This window comes from Mesoplodon bidens, assembly GCF_964165515.1.
Source record: "Mesoplodon bidens genome assembly, chromosome: 1".
In the NCBI taxonomy this organism is placed as follows: Eukaryota; Metazoa; Chordata; class Mammalia; order Artiodactyla; family Ziphiidae; genus Mesoplodon; species Mesoplodon bidens.
This window is the reverse complement of record NC_138176.1, coordinates 141,518,234-141,545,906: the sequence shown is the minus strand read 5'-3', so window position 1 is coordinate 141,545,906 and position 27,673 is coordinate 141,518,234. Positions and strand designations below refer to the sequence as shown.

The 27,673-nt window shown below is 38.9% G+C and overlaps 1 protein-coding gene across 1 annotated transcript in view; it reads left to right on the top strand.

The window, feature by feature from the left end:
* GABRB1 (gamma-aminobutyric acid type A receptor subunit beta1) overlaps window positions 1-25,076 on the top strand; it is a gene marked incomplete at both ends in the record, with an annotated part of 395,135 nt that extends 370,059 nt beyond the window's left edge. Inside the window, 4 exons of the mRNA XM_081224159.1 lie at window positions 5,165-5,302; window positions 5,402-5,554; window positions 8,969-9,213; window positions 24,732-25,076. Coding sequence (XP_081080285.1) covers window positions 5,165-5,302; window positions 5,402-5,554; window positions 8,969-9,213; window positions 24,732-25,076 — 881 coding nt within the window. The remainder of the gene's footprint in view (window positions 1-5,164; window positions 5,303-5,401; window positions 5,555-8,968; window positions 9,214-24,731) is intronic.
* Window positions 25,077-27,673: the final 2,597 nt, after the last annotated feature.

The following is a 27,673-nucleotide window of genomic DNA, read 5'->3' as shown; positions in this document are numbered from 1 at the left end:
ACTAGATATTTCTTGTCTCTATTTTAAAAAGGGTCTTTTCTTCCATTATAAATTTTTGTTTTTATATATGAAAGCTACCCATTTCTGTGTAGTAATTTTGTACCCCATAATCATACTAATTCTATTGTTTGTAAAAGTCTCAGTTAATTCTTTGGGGTTTACTGAATATACAGTGGTATAATTAGCAAATCTTAATAGTTTAACCAGCAGTTTTCCAACTTTATAGTTCAATTTTCTTTCTTTTACCTAATGGCTAGTATTTCCAGAACAATGTTAAAAATAATAGCAATGGTAGTGGACACTCTTATTTTGTTCTTAACTTTCATGGGAATATTCTAGCGTTTCCACAATAAGTGTGATTCTGGCTTTGAGCGTGAGATAGATATGTCTTACCATGTTACAGAAATATCCATCTATGCATATTTATTGAGTGATGTTTGTTTTGTTAAAAAACAAACAGACTGGCTATTAAATTTTGTCAAATGCCTTTTTAGCACCTGTGTATATAATCATATGCTTTTTTCTCCTTAGATCTGTTAATATAATGAAGTATATTACTAGATTTTCTAATATTGAATCATTTGCACTCCTAGAATAAACCCTACTTGTTATGCATTGTTATTTAATGTACTGCTGGATCTTGTTCTGTTAATATGTTCTCCTTAGTTTATGAAAACAATTTGGAAGTTTTCATTTTTCCCCTATACTTTGGAACTGTTTAGGTAGAAATAGAATTATCAGTCTTAAATGTTTGAGTCTGGTGTTTATTTGTTTGTAGGGGGTAACATCAAGCTATTTTGATCTTCTGTCTCTCCTGATTTGGGCTTTAGCAAATGCTTTTCTTACGAGAAAATTATCCATTTTATTCAAGTTTTCAAATTTGTTTGCATTGATTTGAGCAAGGTAGTCTTATAATTCTTTACAACCCGCCTGTTTCCAATGAGCTTTCCCTGATAATATCTTAGTTATCCATCCTGATTCATTTGTTTCATTGGAGTCTTCTGTAGGAATAATTTCCTCAAACAGGTCCCTGAGTGATATATTCTTCTCTGGAATTCTTCTCTGGAAAGAAGTGGTATTTTGGTGGGGAATGAGACTCTTGAGTCTCTGAGTTGCTGTCCTTTTTCCTTTACTCTAGGTGTTCTGAATTGTTATTCTATAATCCTTTCCTTTCAGAAATCTGAGAGTTTTTCCTGTGAAAATACCTTGTACTTTGTGTCTGGAAGATTGTAAAATTATTCTTTTACCCTTGGAGTTCAGGAGTGATATCACGGTTACATAATATAATGAGCCCTTCAATATGCAAAAAGTTTATTAAATTCAGGGAAATTTGTATTTTCTTTTTGTGTATTATGGCTCCTCTTCTTCTGTCAAGAATGCCCACTATTCATATGTGAGCTTTCCTAGATGAGTCCTTCAAAGCGCTTATGCTTTCTAAATCTCTATAATTTTGTTCAAACTGTCTTCCAATCCACTAACCTGGCCTCATCAGTGGCCATCTTCTTTTCAATTTATCTAACACTCTTTTTTAATTAAAAACTACGGGTTTTAGTACAAGGAAGTAAGGAAGTTTTTGTGCTCTAATCAGATATCCTTATATGTTCCCAAATTTTGAATAAAGATGGGAAATGAAACGTTCAACCTATCATCTGCTTCCTCCACCAGTTCTTCTCAAGAGGAGCCATCTATTCTGGATGTTATGCTTGTTTTCCTTCTGTAGGATGACTGGATTTTCTTATAAATATCGTTGTGTTTCTCTTGCATATCCCTTGGGATTTGGACCCAGCTGCCAGAGCACCATAAATGGAAACAGTGTTCTAGCTAGATGAAAACCATGGGGGGCTCCAGGCAAGCTGTCATTCCCCTACTGATGCACCAGGAGGTAGTTTCTCTCTCTCTTCCTCTCTCTCCCCACTTTTTAAACTCTCCTACATCTTATTAAAGGACTGTGAAAACAGCAATTCCTCCAAATAGTCACACAAGGGGCAGCTGCCTTCATTTAATAGCCCCCCCCAAATCCCTGCACCCAGCTTTCTTCCTTAATCTCACTGTTCTAACCCCATCCAAGTACCCCATGCCAGTAGTCCCCCAGTTCTCTCCTGTCCCTGAGGGGAAAAACATCCCATGACATCATTGTCTACTAGATCCAGACAGAACTGAGACCTCACATTCCCCAGATCCCACTTCGTGCTGGGCTTAGAAGTTCATAGTTGAATCGGAAGTGGAAGGAAGGGCATCAGGGTTGAGTTTAAGCTGTCGTGTTGCCACTAGCCATTTCCCCTCAGAGAGGAGGTTCTTATTCTAGAACACTTAAATGGGCTCCAGGGGAAGCCATGATTCTCTGAAATTACCGTCAAATTGTATTTATTTATCTATCTATGCATATGTATTATATGTATGTGTTTCTGTAGAATTTTTTCAGAAGTTTTTTTAGGAGTATTTTTTGCAGTTTTCTGTTCACAGCAAAATTGAGGGGAAGGTACAGAGATTTCCCATATACTCCCTGCCACCACACATGCATAGCCTCCCCTGTTATCAACATCCTCCACCAAAGTGGTGCATTTGTTACAATTGATGAAATGATGTGGACACATCATTATCACCCAGAGTCCATAATTTGCTTTCGGGTTCACTCTTAGTGTTGTCCATTCTATGGGTTTAGAAAAATGCATAATGACATTTGTCTCCCAATATAGTAACATACGGAGTATTTTCATTGCTCTCTAAAGATCTGTGTTCTGTACATTCATCCCTCCCCACCCCCAACCCCTGGCAACCACTGATCTTACCGTCTCCATAGTTTTGCCTTTTCCAGAATGTCACATAGTTGGAATCATGCAGTATGTGGCCTTCTCAGATTGACTTCTTTCACTTAATAATATGCATTTAAGTTTCTTCCATGTTTTTTCGTGGCTTGATAGCTCATTTCCTTTTAACACTGAGAAATATACCAGTTCCTATGTGTACGACAGTATCAAAGGACCAAAGGACATCTTGGTTGCTCCCAAGTTTTGGCAATTATGAATAAAGCTACTGTAAACATCTGTGTACAGGTTTTTGTGTAGGCACAAGTTTTCAGTTACTTTGGCTAAAAACCAAGGAGCAAGATTGCTAGGTCATATGATTAGAGTGTGTTTAGTTCTGTAAGAAACTACCAAAATCTCTTCCAAAGTGGCTGTTCCATTTTGCATTTCCACCGGCAATGATTGAGAGTTCTTGCTGCTCCACATCCTCTCCAGCATTTGGTGATGTCAGTGTTCCAGATTTTGACAATTCTCATAGGTGTACAGTAGCATCACATTATTGTTTTAATTTGTGTTTCACTAACAGCATGTCATGTGGAGCATCTTTTCATATGCTTATTTGCGATCTGTATATCTCCTTTGGTGAGATGTCTGTTAAGGTCTTTGGCCCATTTTTAATCAGGTTTTTTGTTTTCTTACTGTCAAGGTTTAAGATCTCCTTGTATATTTTGGATAACAGTCCTTTATCAGATGTGTCTTTTGTATATATTTTCACCCAATCTGTGGCTTGTCTTCTCATTCTCTTGAGTTCAGAAGGTTTATTAAATTCTCAAAGAGATGTTAAGAATCACAGTCTTACAGAGCCATACCTAAATTTGGTGGAAATCCCCAACATGCCAATTAGTTCCATGTAGATTGATCTAAGTCCAGTGGGTATCGAGGGTCACACAGCCTCTCGGACACCGAAGATTATATCTAAAATTAAATATCTTCCATTTCTATGGTCTACTTGGGTCATTGTAAAATAGGTTACTGAATATGAAAGATTACCCTTTGAAGAAAGGGCAAGTTCTTGAACTAGAAGAAGATGGTTTTAAGAGAAATAAAATAAAACAAATTGAAACATATTATAGTAAATAATAACCTGTATAGAGTGGCAAAAGTAACAAATACAACACAGTTGTGAGTGCAATGAGTTCAGGGATAAGAATTCAAAAAAGAGCTTTTTGAAGAGAAGCTAGAAGTGTTTAAAACAATGAAGTGAAGATAATTTTATTTCCCCTCAAAATAAAAAGGAAAAAGGCCTTAAATTTTCTTACATTCTTTCAGTGATATGTTGATGGTGATTCTTTGGCACTTGGCATTCAACTTCTAAATTTCAAATATATTACTCTTTATCTCTTGAGAAAATGTTTCTGGTTTAATCAAAAGTTAGTAGGCAAAATATCTACTACATTATATGGTTACTTTTGAAACATAAGCCCTAGTAATTCTAATGGAAAAGGATTTGATGCTTTTTTATTTGAGGTCAATAAAAATAGAAAATAACCTTAGAAAGATCTTTTTTTGTCTCTAGCAGATAGAAAGATACAAATATAAAGCCTTCTGTATGTTTTAAATGATTTTTAGATTTTTTAATATATTAATACATTTTTTATGCAAGCTACTCTGATATATGACCATAACCCAAGCAGACCCATGGCAATTGGGAGCAGAACTGGAAGGGGGAATAGATTTCAAGATAGATCCTTCTACCACAGTCTACAGTCCTCTACACATTCGCTTTAAATTACTTAAACCTCACTACCATAAGTATTAAGATATAAAAATATGATCAAAAATTCACATATTTACTAAAATTTTCACCTATATATTAGCTATAATCAAAGGCTATAAAGAGAAGCTTACCTAATTTTCTTTGAAAAATGTATACTCTTCTTTGAATGTCTTGATCATTTAATGGGTCCGTACTAATTTGATCTTTTATTATACTCCATCCCTTTATCCTTTCTGTTCCCCTTTTAACAAATATGTGCTCAATTATTATACTTGTTGTTGTTAAGTAACACATAGTCAAAATCTATGCCCAGGCACCTAGAATTCAGGCATCCCTCAATCTAACCGAAGAGTGCCCATTAGTGGACACAATGAGAATAAATATGCAGCAGTGATATCAGATATCACTGAATGATCACAGAGGTTATGTTCAGTAAAGCCAAGTATATCCACCTTCTCAAGGCAGCCACAACCAGCCTGTCAGAAACAGCACTCAACATGAAACCTCTTATGTTATCCCAATTTAAAGCAAGATCATCTTATCATCAATTGCTGGGAAATTTCTCTCCAAATCCCCAACTGTCTTCAAAAGGAATTTCTAGGCCAACTGAATTCTATTTAACTCTGCTGTTTCTTGGTTTCAGATGGCTACACCACGGATGACATTGAGTTTTACTGGAATGGAGGAGAAGGAGCAGTAACAGGAGTGAATAAAATTGAGCTTCCTCAGTTTTCAATTGTTGACTATAAGATGGTGTCCAAGAAGGTGGAGTTCACAACAGGTGAGGATGTTTCCCCCAAAGTGAACTAGCGATGATGAGAAAGGAGATGGCTGCCACCAAATGACCACCTGATTTTCTTTTCTTTTCTTTTTCACTCAGGGGCATACCCACGACTGTCACTAAGTTTTCGTCTAAAGAGAAACATTGGTTACTTCATTTTGCAAACCTACATGCCTTCCACACTGATTACAATTCTGTCCTGGGTGTCATTTTGGATCAACTATGATGCCTCTGCAGCCAGAGTTGCACTAGGTAATGCATTCCCAGCACTACAGAGAGCTGGTGGGATTTAACGTCAAACAACAACCAATGATAAGAATTACAGGCCAGGGTGTCTCTCACAGAGAGCCAGAGAATGAGATTCCCGTAAGAGTGCTGGATAATAAAACATCTATGTGTAAGCACTTACAGGGTGAATGTTTTACAACGTAATATCTTTTTATCATTTTACCAAAATAAAACACAAATCTTGGAGTACATTCAACACTATACAAGTGCTTCTTAGAGAATACTTTAAAATTCTCATGACACTAATATTTTACTAACTTTGTGATTTCTTCTTTGGTTCCTTCTCTTTACAGTGGAGAATATTATTGCATTATTCTCAAATGGATTTGGAGAAAGCTAAACCTTTTGACCATTAACAAGCCATGTCAATATTATCTTTCAAATATTAACTATAGTTAAATTGTATCGCTCTGTCTCCCTTAAATAGAGCTCCTTCTATTTGAATAAGGCACAGACAGTTCATCAGCTATATTAATGATCTGTGATCAGGACAGAATAAAAAATGGTTTCCTTTCCAGGGAAACAGAATTCAGAACTAATCTTGCCATGGTTGAGTAATTGCTGTAAGCTAAAAGGCTATATTTGAGATTTTAAAGGATTCCTTGGAAAGTTAGAATATGTAAGGTCTGTCTGATGTATCTGGGTATGTGTGGGTCTACCTCGTATTTGACCCTAGAGCCATTTCAGTTATCACTTTCTGGGGCTTATTTACACACACACACACACACACACACACACACACGCAAAAGAACATCATTTATTACTAAGCTAACATATATAGTTCTTCTCTTCTGAGACTACGGAACTGGATTAGATGATCAGCATACCCTTTCACCCCTAGACTAATTGTCAACTCTACAGCTCATCTCTATTGGTTGAGTATATAAGGCTCACAAAGTCAAGTGCAGGCAGCCCCTTATCAACCTTTGAACATTACAAGACTAAGGAAAGTAGACAAATAATTTATCATATCATACACATGTATCTGCACATATTATTTGAATAAGTGTATACGCTATGGTTAAAGAAAAAACATCGGACAGTGTCTACAGTAGGGAATATGAACTATCAAGGTCATGAATTGTGGTTCTCTTTCCACATCTATCCTCAAAGCTAATAATATTTTGATTAGAGGTGTCAGCATATACAGATGCTGAATAAACCTGTTCTTTGAAATGTAAAACCTAAGGTATTTTAAACCTTATCTAAGTGAAAAAGACATTTACTTACTAGCCCTTCTTGCTTAAAAAATTTAAGCCAAGGAGTAGAAGCAGAAGTGGAATTAGTAGATTTTAATGAATTATTGCTTCTGTACAGAACATTAGGTAGAATTATGTTACGGGAAATTTTAAATTTTATTCAAAGAAATAAATAGGACCACTCATGATGGCATTTAATATCAGTCCAGACATTTAAATTTATCACTGATCTAAACTATTTTAACCTTTTGTATGGTAGTTCTGACTTCCTACTTTATCTGTTCTCCTCAAGTTTAGTAGTCAAATCAGGGAATCTAAATAGAATAATCTGGCTGGCAAATGAGTGCTAAACTATTTTCTTCCCTTTTCATTTTCTAACTTCCATTCCCTTTGCCAGTTCTCCTTTGTCTTTAATATCCATTTCACATTTCCTATCTTTATTTTTAAGGACCTCCGTCAAGTTTCATACTTTTTCATCTCTCTGCTTTTATTTTAAATGCCTTTGCTTCATACCTCCTTGCTTTTTGCCCCTAGCTGGGTGATCTAAGGCAAAATAACTAATCTCAGAGTTTCTGTTTACTCAGCTATAAACTGGGAATTATATACCTGCCTTATCACACACAGCAGGCTGTTATGACAGCCATATAATTCATAGCTGTAAGTGTTTAAAACTGTAAAAACACTATACAAATGTGTAATATTAGTATTACAGCAGAGTTTACTATTAGATATAAGTATCACTTCCTATTTTTCCCAATTATCATTTCGTCACCATAATCAACACAAAATATTATACAGACACACAAACATTATATTGTTAAGAATGCCATATTTAACAAAGTAGGCAAAGCAGAATCTTCCTTTTAAAAAGACTACACTCTAAAATTTCTTTAACCAGTTGAATTTTTAGGAAGTCTTTTCCTGACTCCGGGGCACTAATTCATTCTAGTCTCTGGAATCAAGGAACTAGAGGTAATATTTGAAAAAGAAAAAAAAAGCAATAAGGTTATGTTAATTTTAAAATACATATATCAGATACTTGATGCAAGTCATAAACTTTCTTATTTGTTTCTTCTTTTCATGTTGACTCACTATGAATGATGCATTATAATTTCAAAAGACCATACTGACCCTGTAACCTGCGTGTATTACAGTTGCATGCAATGAAATAGGTCTCCTCAAACTGGTCACCAACTTTCAGTTCGGTAGTGACTGCTATGGTGATTAGTATTACAAGGACAGATTTAGGAGGGACATGACAGAGACGCTGAGAGAAGGAAGGAAAGAAGGAGGTGTCATGTAGCAGAATGAGGGACATTTGACAGTAAGCAGTGGGCATATCAATGAGATTTTAATATTTCCATCTACTTTTCTTTTTCCTTTGTGCATTATTTTAAAAAAAAAAAAAACAGTTTTCGGGCTTCCCTGGTGGCGCAGTGGTTGAGAGTCTGCCTGCCGACGCAGGGGACGCGGGTTCGTGCCCTGGTCCAGGAAGATCCCACACGCCACGGAGCGGCTGGACCCGTGAGCCATGGCCGCTGAGCCTGCGCGTCCGGAGCCTGTGCTCTGCAACGGGAGAGGCCACAGCAGTGAGAGGCCTGCGTACCGCAAAAAAAAAAAAAACAGTTTTCAACCCAGCACTCACAGAGCATCCCATTTTATGATTTACTTATGGACTACGTAGGGAGCCTGCAGCTTTGTCTTTCAAATTGTCTGCCCTTTTTGCCCTGTGGTTTATTGCATTACTGCCATCATTCTGGAGCACCAACAAGAGATCGGCATCTGTCCTCTCAATCTTTTTTTTTTTTTTTTTTTAATAAATTATTTATTTATTTATTTATTTATTTATGGCTGTGTTGGGTCTTCGTTTCTGTGCGAGGGCTTTCTCTAGTTGCGGCGAACGGGGGCCACTCTTCATCGCGGTGCGCGGGCCTCTCACTGTCGCGGCCTCTTGTTGCGGAGCACAGGCTCCAGACGCGCAGGCTCAGTAGTCATGGCTCACGGGGCCTAGTTGCTCCGCGGCATGTGGGATCCTCCCAGACCAGGGCTCGAACCCGTGTCCCCTGCATTAGCAGGCAGATTCTCAACCACTGCGCCACCAGGGAAGCCCTGTCCTCTCAATCTTAAAAAGGGAACTTACCAAGTGCGTTCAGCTAAGCTGTGTCTTTCTGTTTCATAGGAATCACCACAGTGCTGACAATGACAACCATCAGCACTCACCTCAGGGAGACCCTGCCAAAGATCCCTTATGTCAAAGCAATTGATATTTACCTGATGGGTTGCTTTGTATTTGTGTTCCTGGCTTTGCTGGAATATGCCTTTGTAAATTACATCTTCTTTGGAAAAGGCCCTCAGAAAAAAGGAGCTGGCAAACAAGACCAGAGCGCTAATGAGAAGAACAAACTGGAGATGAATAAAGTCCAGGTAATATATTAAATATTCTTAACCATCTTCTTCTGAAATTCAGCAGCAGCATGGTGCCCAGAGCTCTCATAACAGAAAAAAAAATGAAATATTAGTTTATCTTTACTAAGGCTCCAACCACCCTTCATTTCACATATTTGAAAATTGACAATTGAAGATGTTAGGTTGAGGTTTACATAGATTAATAACATACCTGGGCCTGCACCTCAACCCTAAGTCCATTATTCTTTATTTTAAATTATATAGTTGTGAAACTATACACAAAAGAATAATTCCAGATCTACTTAATAAATAAATGAGAGAACTAAAGTGAACAAACTCTTACTCCTAAGTGGCAATGAGGCACTATAGCACGGTGGTTACAACCACAGAATGGAATCAAACTGCTTGGATTTAATTCCCAGGTCTGCCACTTACTGGCTTTAGAACTTCAGGCAAATCAACCTATGTAACTCCTTATCTAACCTCTGGTCTCAGTGTCATCAACCATAAAATGGAGATTACTATAGTATACCTATCTCTCAGTTATCATAAGGACTAAATGAGTTTTCTTACTTCTTTTAAAGTCTATTATTTGGAACAATACCTAGTACATAGTAAGAACTCAATAAGTATTAGCTATTATCATATACAAGACATTGTCAGTATTTTTCCTTTGCTTTTCACTGGCAGATCTTATGACCTGTGTTCTCACTGTGCATTAAAATAATGTTTTGTTTATCTTTTTAAAAATCCCTATAGTCTCTACTTCTGTGGCATTTTTCACTGAAATCATTTGACAATTATGTGCATTGAAATACTGGATCCACAACAAATTGTTTTCAAGATGGCACACAGGGTGACGACTCAAATATTCATTCACGATTCTGAGCATTTGGGAGTACTGCTCTGAATGAGACGAAGTTCCTTGCTCTCATGGAGTTTAGATGCTAATGTGGGAAGACAGGCAGTAAACAAACAAGCAAGTATCGAGGGCATAATTTCAGGTAATAGGAAGTGCTACAAAGAAAGTAAAACAGAGTAATGGCCAAGAGAATGTTTGGGGTCAGGTTCAAGGGAACAGGGAACTTTGATCAGGTGATCAGGAAGACCTCTTTGAGGAATTACCATTTGATCTGACACCTAAGTGATGGAAGCAGCAACCATGCCATGTCCATTCTAGGCAAAGAATTGTGTGACGTGTTAAAGTACTGAGAGAAGACCAATGCAGCAAGAACATAGGAAGTGAGGGAGAAAGAGAATAATTTGAGTTGTGGCTGGAGAATCAGGCAGAAGTCAAATAATGAATCTTCAAGGTGTTTCTTCATGCTCTTTAGTAGGATATCAAAATTTGACAAACACTGTCAGGTAATTAGAAAATTACAAATGAGGAAAACATACAGATTCAGCCAAATGGGCAAAATTCAAAGCAACACACTCAAATAAATTTATACTCTTGTATAAAACACTATGCTCAATGCCATGGGAAAAGGAGTAGGCATGATACTTGCCCTTGAGAATCTTCTGATCTGGCTGAAAAGAAAATTATGAATGGATTATAAAATAAGACAGGACAGCATTTATCTTGAAGAAAGGTTGAAGCTTCCTATTATCTGATCGTAGCCATACCAGCTTTAAAAGTACTTTAGCAGTAAAAATAAATTTTTTAAAGAAAGGACTTCCCTGATGGCACAGTAGTTAAGAATCCGCCTGCCAATGCAGGGGACACCGGTTCGAGCCCTGGTCTGGGAAGATCCCACATGCCGCGGAGCAACTAAGCCCGTGTGCCACAACTGCTGAAGCCCGCGTGGCTAGAGCCCGTGAGCTACAACTACTGAGCTCACAAGCCACAACTACTGAAGCCTGCATGCCTAGAGCCTGTGCTCCACAAGAGAAGCCACCGCAGTGATAAGCCCACGCACTGCATTGGAAGAGTAGCCCCAGCTCACCGCAACTAGAGAAAACCCGCGCGCAGCAATGAAGACCCAACGCAGCCAAAAATAAATAAATAAAAGTACTTTAGCAAAAAAAGTATTTAAAAAAAGTACTTTAGCAGTAGTTTTCAAGACCACCTCTTTTCTACTCCCATTCCCATCTCAAGTGCTTCTAAACCTACTAGCTGGTCCTCTGTAGAGCTTGGAATGTGCACTGATGTATCATGACAAAAGCCCTACATAGATAGATAAAGTGGTGTAGGTTCACTGGTAGGAAAATTCAGAAAATATGTACTGAATAGACACTCAATGATAGGTAGAATTTGGAGAGGTAAAATGAAGAAAACAGGGCTTTTCAATTGGCTAGAAAAGCAACGTTGTCCAGAGTCAGTAACTAAATGGAAAGGTCAGGCAAACTGAAATCGAATTATTCAGATAAAATAAGAGATTATAAAACAAACTTTAACCAAACTCTGGGCATTTGCCTTGATTTCACCCTAGGATATCAGAGAACTGTTCTAAGGTGCTAAGGGACAAATAAAGGCTGGAGGAAAGCCTCCTATTCCATATCATATCTAGATGCATAAAATATACTGCTCTAAAGAGGCCTTAGTGACTAGCGAATAGATAAGTAGGATGTTCCCATCTAGCTGATCTTTATTTTATAAGCAGGTGGTTTGAACAACACTGGGCTTAAACAAAGTAATGTTTCATTGGATCTCATATCAGGAAACTTTTATTCCAGGTGAATTGACTTTATTTTATTTGAATTCCAAGAGAAAGCATAGAAAAATCCCTGAATTGTCAGAAGATGAAACACATAAAGAAAATAAAGATGTATTTTTATCCATGGAAAGCTAGACTAGGAATGCCAGAGATGCTTTTCACAGAAACATAAATAGACAACTTTATGCCAAAATTCAAAAACAGATCACATGAAGACATAGCAGAGTAGTTTATATCAAACTAATGCTCCTAGAGATTAAAAATTATAAACCCTGAGCAAAAGTTTTAAAAATCTGCTTGAAGACATGGAAGAGAAACTGAAAACAAGCAAAAACTAGGAAAGAATCAACTCTCCAATGAAGGGAACTCCACTGTGTGAAATCAGTGTTTATACAGCTTTTCCCCTGAGGCCAGGTGCCAGTCTGGGGACACGTGGGACAGTGAAACGTCTGCCAAAAAACTGCAGTTTTATTGATCTGATAAATCAGAGCATGGAGTTTGATACTTCCAGAGTTTCTGGAAATTTTAGGAAGAAGTGAAGCCACAGGAAAAATACAAAATTCCATGAATCGTTGGTTGATCCCTGAACTACACATGTACAGGTAAAATGCCAAGAAATCCAGAAGGAAAAACAAAAACAACAACAACAACAGCCGAAAAGCTGAAAAAAAAAAAAAAAAAGGAATGAACAGAGATTTCAGCTGTTACCCTCCATATGGAAGTCAAGGTTTGGAGTTTGAATCCAGCATTTAGGACTGGTTGGTAAATACATTAGGCTTTCCACTAAAACCCTTAGGAGTAAAGACTAAGTCACAAGAGTAAGAGATTCCCCTTGAGTTAAGGGAAAAACTAAAATAGACTCACTCTAACAACTCATAAAACCAAGTCTACACATTCTAGGGGATCTAGTAGTAATTTAACTGCCTTCGAAAACAAAACCCAGCAATCATCAGGGAAGATAACAAAATCCAGTCTTTACAGTGCATCATCAACATGTCTAGTATAATAATAAAGAATTCCTGTACGTGAGAAGAAATAGGAAAAAATGCCCATAGTCAAGAGAAAGAAATTTAGCCAAAAAAAACAGACCTGCAAAAATCTTAGAGGTTGGATTAAAAGATAAGGGCTATAATTAATAATAATAATTATAATTAACATCTTTGGAAGGTCATAGGAATTAGCCAAAATATCCTAAAATAGTGAATGGTTAAACAAACTACTGTACATTCACACTGTGGGGTACTAGCCCAATAAAAAGTAATGAACCATTGATACAGGCAACAACTTGGATGGATTTCAAGGGCATTAAGCCAAGTGAAAAAAGCCAATCTTAAAGATTATATACTGTATGATTACATTTATATAATACTCCTGGAATAACAAAATTATAGAGATGAAGAATATATTAGTGGTTGCCAGGACTTAGTGACAGTGGTGGGGAGAGGGAGATGGGTGTGACTGATCATAAAGTGGTAGCCTGAGGGAAGTCTTTGCAGTGGTAGAATAATTTTGTGTCTTGATTGCAGTGGTGGTTATGGGCCTCTAACATGTAGTAAAATTACATAGAACTATACACACTATATCAATATCAGTTTCCTGGTTTTGATATTGTACAACAGTTAAGTAAGATATAATCAATGGGAGAAACTGCGTGAAGGGTACCTGGGCTCTCTCTGTGCTATCTTTGCAACTTTCTAGGAATCTACAATACTTCCAAAATTAAAAGCTTAAAATAAAGTCCATAGGAAAAGATTAACATAATATATGAAGAGATGGGAAGTATCAGACTAGGATTTGAGACTATAAACAAGAGCCAATGGAAATCATAGAATTGAAAATTTTATTAGATGGATTAGAATCAGATTTCATACCACAGAAGAAAAAATTAGTATGATTGAAGGTAATATTGGCCTTCTCTCAATCTTTCCATTGCTCCAGTTCTTACCATAATTGCTACTACCTCAGGAATGCCTTAACTGACATGTCTGCTGTTGGTTTATAGTTTGTACCCTTGTGATTTGTTCTCATGACATCCTGTGCTTTTCCACCTTAGGACTTACCACAATATAGAGTATATGTGTAATTATTTTATTTGTGTAATTATTTTTGTAACCTCTATCTCTCTGCTAATCTCCAAGCTTCCCAAAGATAGGCACCAGGGTCCTTGTCTATTATGTTTATTGTTCTTTCCTTGGTGGCTAGAACTGAGAAAATACCAAATAGGAACTCTTTGAATGAATGACTGCTAGAGAGGCCTTTTTCATTCAAGATGAGTTCTTAGATACCACACAAGGTATTGAGTGTTACATCACAATGTTTTATAAAATTCTTATGTATTCATGATAAGTAAGAAAAGGAGACTATCTATAGTCCATTTTAGCTTCTGCTCCAAACTTACTGTTTCTATCACTTTGATTTTTGACATTTTTTCAAGCATACTTTCTATCAACCTCTGCTATTCTTTCTGAATCACAGTGATATAGCATCAGATAAATACAGTCTCCAAAATATGTTATGGATAAGTTTTTATAAACTTCTTCATATTTAGATGGAATAATAATAGACCAGTACTACCTCAAGGAAATTATAATCATGCCTGTAGCTGCTTAGGTTTTCCAGTTCCTGACTTCCTTATCCTATTCTAAAACCAGGGGCTCAGGCAGACAATGTGTCAATAACAAAGCAAGTGTATCACTTCATCTGTTCAGTGCATCATCTCCAGCAGTGAAGTTAATGATGTAACCTAAGTGGTATTTAAAAATGTTACCCCCTGGTTAAATTTAAGAAATAGAAAATATTATATTTTTTCTTTACTATAAATGGTTAGATGATCCTCCCCTTTCCTTTTAGATGTTTATAAACAGTTGAATTCAAATGACATATATGTTCTGGTTGGTCCCAGACAATTTTTATTTGAGGGATCCCTAATATCAGCCTCGGTACCCTCGTGCATAGAGTGGCATTGATCATTTGTCACACATTACTCTGATAGCCTTGGCTGGGCGGTATTGTCAAGGGTATCTATACTGAAGCTTCGGAAGTGCTTGCTTTGTCTTGATTTATATTTCCACCACTGCACTGAAGCATCTTTTTATATGAGTACAGGTGCTCAATCCAGACATTAGGAGCATTTCAACCTCCAACACGATAAAGACAATAGGTTCATAAAACCCTCAGGTATCATTTGAAGCTAGAGATGGTATTTAGAGTTTTGAAAGATAGATTACTCAGTACAACTAAGCTGTAAGTAAGCTACTTCGGGGCCATTTTTGTACTAAGCTGGAACAAATAGAGTTGTATCTGCTGGCCACACTGCCTGCCCATTTGCAAATAGATCCACCTAAGATAGAATGGTTGCATGGGTGGTCTGTGACCAGAGACTGACTAAACATCATTCTAAGTCATGGGGGACACTGGTGAAACCTGCTGAAGAGTCATACCCGATGGGCAGTTGGAACCCCAAAAGTCAAGAAAGAATTTTTCCCTTCAGAACCAGATGTTGATACTGTAATCTGGCTTCTTTTCCTCCCATTCCTATTCTCTATGGCGAATCCTCTATACCTTCAGACAACTTTCTAAATGTAAGTAAACTCTGCATTGTGATCAATTCCAGGATACAAAATGCGCGTGAAAACAGTCTTCATAAATGTAAACAGCTCTCTCAAGTCTAGCTTGGACCAGCTTGATACGCATATTAGCCTTTGAGCCTGGGCTCCACCCCACATCACTGTCTTGCCATCAGCCTTTAATGAAACTTTAACCACTCTGACTTAGTATCTTGGATTCTGGAGAAATCCAGGCATGGCCTCTGATTTCTAATGACCGCCTGTGTTAACAGTTCATGAACTTCTTTAGCCCTCAAACCCCTGCCCAAATCTGGCTTGGTCCATGTTTTGTTCTCTAGTTGTGGCTTAATTTAGCTAATCTTCAGGGCCTTCAGCAACCTAAGAGTCTAATATTCCTTTCAGGAATCTCAAAATCTCTCTCTCTCTCTCTCTCTCTCTCTCTCTCTCTCATCTTCTTTCTGGCATCTAGTCTCCAATTTCCTCTATACTCAAACAGATAGGATTCTTTTGTGAATGAGAGAGAAATCTAACTTACTGGCTTAATAAAATCTAACTAGCTTAAAAAAAAAGAGGGGTGGGGGAGATTTTTTGGCCCACACAACTAAAAGGTCCAGCAACGATTGTAATTTCACATGAGACTATACCCAGATGTTAAAACAATGTCATCAGAGAGCATATCTTGTCATCTCTTTTTTTTTTAACATCTTTATTGGAATATAATTGTTTTACAATGTTGTGTTAGTTTCTGCTTTATAACAAAGTGAATCAGCTATGCGTATACATATATCCCCATATCTCCTCCCTCTTGCATCTCCCTCCCACCCTCCCTATCCCACCCCTCTAGGTGGTCACAAAGCACCAAGCTGTCTCCCTGTGCTATGCGGCTGCTTCCCACTAGCTACCTATTTTACATTTGGTAGTGTATATATGTCAATGCCATTCTCTCACTTTGTCACAGCTTACCCTTCCCCCTCCCCGTGTCCTCAAGTCCATTCTCTATGTCTGCATCTTTATTCCTGTCCTGCCCCTAGGTTCTTCAGAACAATTTTTTTTTTATATTCCATATATATGTGTTGGCATACGGTATTTGTTTTTCTCTTTCTGACTTACTTCACTCTGTATGACAGTCACCAGCCTCCACCTCACTACAAATAACTCAGTTTCATTTCTTTTTATGGCTGAGTAATATTCCATTGCATATATGTGCCACATCTTCTTTATCTATTCATCTGTCGATGGACACTTAGGTTGCTTCCATGTCTTGGCTATTGTAAATAGAGCTGCAATGAACATTGTGGTACATGACTCTTTTTGAATTATGGTTTTCTCAGGGTATATGCCCAGTAGTGGGATTGCTGGATCATATGGTAATTCTATTTTTAGTTTTTTAAGGAACCTCCATACTGTTCTCCATAGTGGCTGTATCAATTTACATTCCCACCAGCAGTGCAAGTGGATTCCCTTTTCTCCACACCCTCTCCAGCGCTTGTTATTTGTAGATTTTCTGATGATGCCCTTTCTAACTGGTGTGAGGTGATACCTCATTGTAGTTTTGATTTGCATTTCTCTAATGATTAGGGATGTTGAGCATCCTTTCATGTGTTTGTTGGCAATCTGTATATCTTCTTTGGAGAAATGTCTATTTAGGTCTTCTGCCCATTTTTGGATTGGGTTGTTTGTTTTTTGTTATTGAGCTGCATGAGCTGCTTGTATATTTTGGAGATTAATCCTTTGTCAGTTGCTTCACTTGAAAATATTTTCTCCCATTCTGAGGGTTGCCTTTTCGTCTTGTTTATGGTTTCCTTTGCTGTGCAAAAGCTTTGAAGTTTCATTAGGCCCCATTAGTTTATTTTTGTTTTTGTTTCCATTTCTCTAGGAGGTGGGTCAAAAAAGATCTTGCTGTGATTTATGTCATAGAGTGTTCTGCCTATGTTTTCCTCTAAGAGTTCTATAGTGTCTGGCCTTACATTTAGGTCTTTAACCCATTTTGAGTTTATTGTTGTGTATGATGTTAGGGAGTGTTCTAATTTCATTCTTTTACATGTAGCTGTCCAGTTTTCCCAGCACCACTTATTGAAGAGGCTGTCTTTTCTCCATTGTATATTCTTGCCTCCTTTATCAAAGATAAGCTGACCGTATGTGCGTGAGTCATTGAGAGCTAAAGACTGACAGCGACATCACAAATGCGGTTCGTTACAGGAGCGGGATGGGCAGATGGAGGTTGTGGCTGTGCGGCTCTCTGTGCTCTGCAGGTGAAGGCAGCTGAGCACACTGGACAGCTTCATTCATTCGACTGTAGGTTTCTGGAGGGCGGCCCGTTCCATGGCCAGCATCACTTCACTTGGCTTCCTGCTCTGTACTTCAGAAGCACTCAGTAAATGGGGATCTAACTGAATTGGTTAACAGTAAGGAAATGACTTTCTGTTTGCAAAGTAGATTGAACCCAGAGGTATTTCTTAACAGGGTTTTAAAACTGCCACTGAAAACAAGATTATATTTTATTCCAATTACACTGAAATCAGTTCTGGTATATTTCCCTATTGAAAATATCCAGAAGAGTTCAGTTCAGTGAGTGACATTTTTCATAGCCTAAGGCATTCTTTGGATATTTTGGAGGCAGAGAGAAGGGGAGGGTGAATGAGACGGGACGGGTGGGAGAAAAGTGAAGCCCAAACTAGAAAACAAACATACACATTCGCCTGGGGTTTCTATAGAGGGAAGAAATACAGCCAGCATGTCAGTGTTTCCTGGGCTTTAGTCACCCTCCTGATTTTTGCCATCCCCTTGTATCAGTCAGGGTTCTCCAATGGAACCAACAGAAACAGAACCAACATACACGCAAGAAGATATTTATTTTAAGGAACTGTCTCATGCAGTTGTAAAGAAAGCAAGTCCAAAATCTGTAGAGTGTGCTGAAAACTCAGGCGGGATTTCTGTTTCAGGCCTGAGACAGAGTTTCTTTTCTGAGAAACTGCAGTATTTGCTCTTAAGACTTTTAAGGGTTAGGATGAGGCCATGCAGATCATCAGGCTGAATCTCCTCTACTTACAGTAGCTGATTGAAAATGTCAATCACATCTACAAAATACCTGCACAGCGACATCTAGGCTAGTGCTTGACCAAATAACTGGGCACCATAGACTAGCCAAGTTGACACATAAAATTAACCATCATGCCTTTTTACCCCCTGTACTATCATTCATTCATTCAGTAGATATTTACTGACTGCTCCTATAAGTGCCAAGCACTTTTCTCAGGTCTTGGGAAGTAGTGGATAAGACAAAGTCCCTGCCCTCCTGGAGTGACACTCTAGTGGGACATTTTGGGAAGGAACCAGTTGGATAAGAAGAGAGAGGATCAAAAGTTCTGCTCTGGCCATTTGAAGACTGAGGTGCCTTTAAACATCCATGTATAGGCTGTCCTGTAGTAAAGTCCAGGATTTAAAAAAAAAAAAAAGGAAATGTGAATTACTTTAAATTTTTCACTCATTATAATGACATAGGATGAGTGTAATATTAAGAAAAACATACAAAATAACCAAGTTAGTGTGCTGGTTAGATTTTTTCTAAATACATGAAAAGCAATATATACCACTGTTTCATTTTCTTCATAATGCTACTCAATTTTTAAAAACAAACTTTATGGGGAAAGAGGGTATTGCCTGTTTCCTCTATAAGAATGTATAAGCTCCAACTCAAGAACTGTATCTCTTTTGTTCACTGTTATCTTCCCAAGACTGTTGCGTTCTCAGAAGTTGAAAGCAAGATATTGTAATTGAGAACCACTGTACTGCAGGAAAGAAAGAGAGGGTTCACCAGCCAGAAGCTGTCTCTCCCCATCTCAGGTCTTTATGCAGTGAAATCCCAGGTGCGCCCTCATATGTGAGCCCGTCCAAGATTTGCCTGTGGTCAGGAGGATCTTCAGGAGGGACCTTCAGGAGGAAGATGAGAGAAAGACTCAGCAGGCAGTGAGAAGGTAGATCCCATGGTCACAAGTGAAAGCATTTCAAAAAGTCTGTTAGAAAGAGAACTAACCACCTGAGTTTGAAAGAGGTCACAGTATTTGTCCAGTAAAACATTTAGAACCAGTAGGAGATGGGAGCAGTCACAGGGTTTGTACAGGAGAGTGTAGAAGATTAAGGAGCTTTATTAACTGAGATCCCTGAAATTCTAAAATGTGGGACATGACTCCTATTGCTTGTGGAGAGGCTGATTCCTTCATCAGTGTCGGGGACAGTGCTTGACACAGAGTAGGCACTCAATAAACACTCACTAAATAAATGAGTGAGGGAATGAATGAACTGTTAACATTTTAACACTTATCCATGCTACACCTAAAATTACCTCTTGTAACCCATGAATATAACTGTCTAATAGGAAGTGGGGTGAGGATGAAAGATTAGCAAGCCCTTGGGGCTCCAGATCTAAAGCCACGTTCTCTGCTCCCCTTTATTAGACATCTTGCATGTTGATCATCTATCTGAAGGGGAAGAGAAAGCATTATTTATTGGCCCTCCTGAAGCCTTAATAATAATTATATTCAGGGCTTCCCTGGTGGCGCAGTGGTTGAGAGTCTGCCTGCTGATGCAGGGGACACAGGTTCGTGACCCGGTCCGGGAAGATCTCACATGCCGCGGAGCGGCTGGGCCCGTGAGCCATGGCCGCTGAGCCTGCACGTCCGGAGCCTGTGCTCCACAACAGGAGAGGCTGCAACAGTGAGAGGCCCATGTACCGCAAAAAAAAAAATAATAATAATAATAATATTCATTTTTCTCTAAATTTAGGTTGAGTGATGCTCTAAACTTAAAGAGAATCCGTGGTGTTGGTTTGAGGATTACGTGGTCATATAATTAAGTCATTACCCCCCAATATTAGACACACTTACCTCCCCAATCACCAGAACCCTGAAGAGCCGCAGGCTTTACCCACCAAGGCAGTGGGTTCAACATGCACGGCCCTAAATGGATTGCACCTTCTCTGGTGGCAGATCAGAGGGAAAGAAGAGTCCAGGAGGCTCAGAGCCACATATGCCTGCCTCCTTCCAAATGTGCCCATAAGATAGGTCAGTGGCAAGCAGTGAAAGAGCTTGAAGTGTTCCTGCTGGAGCTTGTCTCCCAGGGACTGGAGTGGCAGATCTCTTCCTCTTTGGCAGCATGAGGGGTGGGGAATGATTATCTCACTGAACAGTTATTCCAAAATCAGCAACGCTTTAGGAAATCTGTTAGGCTGTGTCTGCCCTAGAAATCCAGTGTGTCAACATTTTCATTTGCCTCACTTCCTTCTGTTTCAAGATTTGAAAATCTTTGATGTCTGGATCATGCCCGACTCAGATGTCAATATTTCCTTGTTCAGTGAGGTAGCGTCACCACTGCAGGTGCTGAAGCAATGCCCAGCATGGCTCCTTGCTGCTTCTGAAGACGCGAAGACACACTGGCCGCTTTCCCCGTGGATATTATTTTGGGAAAGCTGTGCTGACTGTGGATATCAGGATCCCCTGGGTGTCCTTATATGGTTGAGGCAAAGGGAAAGCTACTCTTCTCCTAAGGGCAGGGGTTAAGGAGAAGCCAACCAGAAACTTGCTGGCGTCAGCAGTGGTGTGGTTACTACACACCCACCTCACCAGGCAGCAAAATCTTGGAGGGTGGAGGACGAAATTTCATACCTCTAAAGAAATGCTTGTGCACACTACCACACACACAAAATCACACACACATGCACACACACACACACCCTGTAACACCAGCTTTTAGGAAAGGGCCTAGACTATGTAGGAGAGAGAATGGAGATGGGCAATAACAGTTGTACAACATTACTTATTTTTCCAAATAAAGAACACGGTAGTGTTAATTTAACTATACAGTAATGAAATCAGCTTTCATGGGTAGCTGCAGAAAGGGATTCATTATTTTATATGTCAAACCACTTAAAGCTATGATTTCTGGTTGATGACAGAATATTTAGAGGGATTTGCACAAACTAATAAACCTCATGCAGTTTATAAGTACCTCTGAGCCTGCACCAAGGTTAACCAAAATATCTTTATTTATTTATTTTTTTTTTGCGGTACGCAGGCCTCTCAGTGTTGTGGCCTCTCCCGTTGCGGAGCACAGGCTCTGGACGCACAGGCTCAGCGGCCATGGCTCACGGGCCCAGCCGCTCCGCGGCATGTGGGATCTTCCCGGACCGGGGCACGAACCCGTGTCCCCTGCATCGGCAGGCAGACTCTCAACCACTGCACCACCAGGGAAGTCCTAACCAAACTATCTTAATAAAATGTACCTTGTTTGTCATGACTTCTGCTTAATGAGGAGCATCTCTATGCTTCATTGGCTAATTCTAAATTCTAGCAACTTGTTTACTTAAGAGGGATTTCATAATAATGTAGCTTAATGATGCATACAGTACAGATCAAGTGATTCCATTTTAAAAGTATTTTCTTCTCCTGGAATATTCTCCATAAGCAAAATCTGTCAAAAATTAGAAACAAGCCCTTGAGATTACTTAGTGAAAACCTTTCATTTATGGATGATGAAACTGAGTTAATAACAAAACCAGGATGAGAACGCAGATTTCAACTCCCAGTCCTGTGTTCTATCCTCTACCCATCCTTTAAGATTCAGTACAAGCCCCACCTCCTCATGAAGCCTTCCATGAATCGCAATGATTTCTCACTTTTATGCACCCCAATCATGGTCTATACTGTATCATTTAGCATTTGGTTAAAAGTCTTGTCACTTTCAATATTATGTCATATTCTTGTATCTCTAAGGAGACTATTATCTCAAAGACAAAATCCATGTTCGAGGATTCTCCTGCCTGTTCCACAGTACCTAGCAAATCACATGCATCACCTAATCTTCTAACTTACTTGTCCCATCTCTAATGAATCCAGGACTTTGCTCCTTGTCACTTCAACCCTACTGTCCTCTTTGGTAACATAAACTTCCATATGCATGACTTTTTTAACCATAGATTTACACTATATTATACATACATATATATATATACACACACACACACACACACACACACACACACACACACACATCCTTGACAACTAGCCCTGTAGCTGGCTCATAGTAAGCAGTCAATAAAGGTTTGGAGAGAGAGAAAATTCTTGAGGTCACTATGATCAGGGAAGGTACACAGGTACACAGAGGAAGTAAAATTTTAAATTGAGCCTTGAAGAAAACGTATTGATTAACGTGCAAAGAGGAAAAAAATGATACTTGAGACAAAGAGTATCCTATGTTTGAATTCCAAATTGGGTACTTATTATCTGTTAAATCTTAGGCAATTTACTTAACCTGTCTGAGCCTCGGTTTCCCCATCTGCTGAACTAGGATAATATTATAGATTTCATAGTGTCTGAAAAATAACTGATAAATTACACAGTAGGATTCGATAAAGAGTAGTTACTAACAACAGTAACAAAAATTAATAATAACTCCTTGAATAAAGAAACCAATAGATGTCCCAAATGAGGGCACAGTGGGTAGCCTAGTTAGACTACAGCAAAATGCTTCACAGAGGGAAATGACGATAGGTGAGAATGGAGAGACAGAGGCCAGATTCAGTCACCATTTCTTTCTCCAACCAACCTGAAGCATAAAGCTATCAACTGCGTCACTAAATTCGCTGCAGGATGTGATGATGGCCGAGGACTGTGAAGTGGCTCATTCTTAGTAAAAAGCACATGGGCATTGAATCAGACAAGACATGGGTTGTAATCTCAGGTCTGGCACTTACTGGGGCATAAACTGGAGGTGGTTTGTTGTATTAAACAAGTAATATATGTGAAGCATCTACCATAATGCTAGGCAGATGGTGGACACAATAAATCTTAGTTATCTCACCTGCGATGTGTACCACCATCACATCTCACCCTTTGTACTTTTCTTTCTCTCATTTGTCTTTGCCTCTTCCCAAGCTGTTCTCTAGCTCCTTCTTTGTCACCAGGTTCTTTGCTTGCCTACCCAAACCTAGGGCTTTCAACAAGGGTTTACTGAGATCAATGTCATTAGAAAGCATTTAAAAGCATGGACTGTAAGTCGGGCACTGTGCTAATAACTCTAAATTTAAACACAGCTGCCTGTATTGTCCTTGGAAGTACTTCAAATTCATTTGTATGAATGAGCCATGTCCCCTCCAGGTAAATCAGCTTGCAAATGAGATCAGCTTGAAGTTAAAGCCACATCATAGGCCAAAGGTACTCACGATTCCTATAGTTCCAAAAGTATTTATCTGGGTATAGCATAGGAAACCTGGGCTAGGTATCACTGGAATGGTAGGAAGCAACAGTGAACAACAGTGGAGACACAAAAGTCAAAGTATAGCCAGGCATGTCCTTTCAACCCATGCATCCATCACACTTCTGGCAATTTAGCCAGAGGAAATAACTATGGATATGCACAAAGACTTAGCTAAAAGGTTTTCTTTGCAGGCCTGTTTATTTAATAATATAACAGTAAAGCAAGCCTTAACATCTAAAAATAGATTGATTCAATTATGGTTTATCCATATAATCTATGAACACACGCTGTCACAGAGGAATATTTATTAATGTGGAAAGATGACCAGGCTATACTATTAACTGACAAAAGCAGATTGCAAAGCAAAATATACTAGGTGAGCCTGTGTTTTTAAGTATATATGAATTTAAAAAAGACTGGAAGTTTAGCAAGATATTAAAAATAATCGACACTGAAGGTGAAATTATTAATTTTTACTTTTTATTTTTTGTTTCCTGATTGTTTATAGTTTTGAATGTTTCCATATATCACTTTGTAACAAGAAAAAATGCCATGTATATAAACATATATATGCTATTTTTTCAAATACCTATGGCATTTTTGTTACAAAATATATGTATATATGTAATGTATTTATATGGCTTCGATAAATGGTAGTTTTAAAAACAAAAATTACATATTTTATATATAATATATAAAATTATATATTTAATAATATATATTCTACACACACATACTGTTTTGTGAGTGGAGATAAATGATGGATGGATGAATAGATGGATGGATGGATTAGATTAGATAAATGGTAGATGGATGGTAAATTAGATGATAGATTAGATCATAGATAAACAGTAGATTAGACGGATTGATAGATGATGGATTCTATACATAGATGGTAGATAGATAGATGATAGATAGACAGATAGATGTCCAGGAGGCGCACAGAGCCAGATGTCTAGCAAGACGGTGTGTATTGAGCGCCACACAGTATCAACAGTTACAGGTTAACCAAAACAAGTGAACGTCCGGGCAGCTATGCCTGAGCCCGTCTTTTCTCCGTCAGGTGGACGCCCACGGCAACATTCTCCTCAGCACCCTGGAGATCAGGAACGAGACGAGCGGCTCGGAAGTGCTCACGGGCGGGAGCGACCCCAAGGCCACCATGTACTCGTACGACAGCGCCAGCATCCAGTACCGCAAGCCGCTGAGCAGCCGCGAGGCATACGGGCGCGCGCTGGACCGGCACGGCGCCCACAGCAAGGGGCGCCTCCGCAGGCGCGCCTCGCAGCTCAAAGTCAAAATCCCCGACTTGACTGACGTGAATTCCATAGACAAGTGGTCCCGAATGTTCTTCCCCATCACCTTTTCTCTTTTTAACGTCGTTTATTGGCTTTACTATGTACACTAAGTTCGGTCCCCATGGTTCCTAAACGACTACTTTCCTCTTCTCTTAGTTTTTAATCCCACAGGTCCCCAGCAGCGGTACTGCTGTGCTTTTTGAGGTAAGAGATTCAGTCATCCAATTGGTTTTAGGTCTTGCATATCAATTTTATTACTGCACCATGTTTACTTCAAAAACAAAAAACAAAAAAAAAACTATTTTTTTCCAGTCTACTGTGGTCCAGGTTATTGGCTCTTTCAGAGCTCTGTTAATTGCCATGTTTACAAATACACACAATGAGAGAAATTAGATAGGCAGATCTTTAGCAGTTCTAGCCGCCCTGGATTTGATTGATTATTTTTTAAGCGAAAATGAAAAGAGGACCCAGCTCTCTGTGTGCATGGCTTCCTGGTCAACTGTAACAATCTCATGCTGCCAAAATACAACACAATTTCCAGGATCTCAGAAGACAAAACAAAGCCATTGATAAGTTACAGATTTCCAGGAAGAAGGGAGAACAAAAAGGAGCCTAGAAGAGGAAGGAAGACTCCCCTCCGCCCTCAAGCTGCCCCAGGTCCACTGTAGGAGGGGGTCCCAGCTCCACGGAGGAAGAGGGAGAGACTGGCAAGCACTGCCCCAGGTTGTGCAAACCCAATCTGCCATCTTCACCTCACCTTTAAGCTGGATATTCTGAAAAATGCTTCTTTCTCAGACTTCCAGGCAGATTTAAAATTAACATTAGAATCCAACCTGGTAGCCACTGGGAACATTTTTCTTTTCTTGTTAAGTATAAGGAGTTTGGGGGGCAGTGACCATCTTTAAGCTCTTTCAAATGAGCAGCCCTGAACTTACTTCCTTAGCCTGGAATCACTTGACACTGTGTCATGAAGCCATGGCATCACATTGCCCTCGTTCCTCCTTTAGAGAGATTGAGGCGGGGGAGGGGGCAGGTGGGCTTTGAAGAAGAGGGTGGTAAGAAATTTGCTTGAGAAAAATATTGCCCTTTCCATGAGGAAGGCGAGATTTATGTGCTGTGAAAAGGGTGCCTGGGCAGTTACCTGAACTGCCAAATCTTTAATCAAATAGTATATATTTCTTAGCCTTCCAGAGAGCAGTATCTAATGGTGACAAGGTAGCTGCACAGTGCTAGTTCCTCAGCTAGCATGTTATGCCTCTGCTCTCTGAGCTCTGCATTCCAACATGTGAAATGAATGCTTCAGGAAATGCACATATACCCATTTTGGTATCATGCTCCTTCAACGCCAGATTTCTACTTTAAAGAAAACCTTCAAAACAGCAAAACCACAGAATAACAACATCACTGAGCCTTCAAACACTTACAACAGCTCTGAAAGTACAACCCTTGTCTACAGTTGTTACTGCTTCTGCCTTATCTCTGCTCATGGATTACTTTGCTCATCATAGAAGGAACATCCCTCAAGAGCCCAGCACACAATTCTAACCATATCCAACCAACTAGAGTTGAGATTCATCTCATTTTATGTCACTAAACCTCATTATTTTTGTGTATGTGTTCAGCCTGAGCATATAAGAATTCTATGTGTTCATTTTCAAGACTGAGTGAAACCCAAAGTTGGCCAAACAGTCATGAAGGCGATTTGGGACCTCATCTATGGATGTGATATAAGAGTTGAGGTAATAATAGGGATGATTGCCTCTGTTTGACGATCTGGTTTTCTCCCTAAGACTGTGATGAGGGCCCATGTTTACAATAGCATCAGCTGCTAGAGATTATAAACTTAATTGAAAAGAGGACGCTGAATTTCTACAGAAATTCAATCCAAGGAGAGTTATGAGGTGTTCTTTTAGAAAGCAAGAGGAAAAGAGAACCCCCAAATAAATACATGGTTATGCTATAGCTAATGTGTGTTAGTAAGAATATAAAAACCCTGCTTTAACTGGAAAAATTATCTCAGTGGTTTTATGAGAAATGAATCGGGCATGGGAACCAAATTTCATTTAAGTTTTCAGTTGTATAATCACAGTTCCCTGGTCAAGAAAATCTCCAGCCTCTGGGGATGAAGCAATCCATTTCAAAACTCTGTTGAGTTAGTTCTTTGGCAGGGTGAGATGCTTTTCCATGGTGAGATGCTTTTCCATCATGAAATGCCCAAATAGACTAGAACATGGCCACACCAGTGACTACCCAGGAACCACTGTGTAGCCATTTATATTGAACACAGGAAGTGGGGCTTTTGGCTGATACCTAACAAGAATTAATCATTCTGAAGTCAAAACTCTTTTAAAAGTTTTTAAGGATGAAATGTTAAATCAGAAACAAAGTATCTGTTGATCTGTGTTCCATAACAAAACAATTTCTCTTTAAAACCTGTTTAGATCATTCTTCTTGGAGAAGATTGAGTATAGTTTTTTTATTATTATCTTGCCTTAAAAGTCTAAAGAATTTGATGCTTGTAGTTTTAGGTGTAAAGCATCTCTGAGAGAAAAAGAACATTTTGAATTTTTATCTTTTAGCCTTTGTAAAATGTAAAACTAGTAAGCCTGAATCTACCATCAGGCACGAAATGGTGTCACTGTAGGCCCTCCTGGATGTAGACAGTCACAGCTAGCACTACACAAACTGTGTTACATAGCTCTGGTTT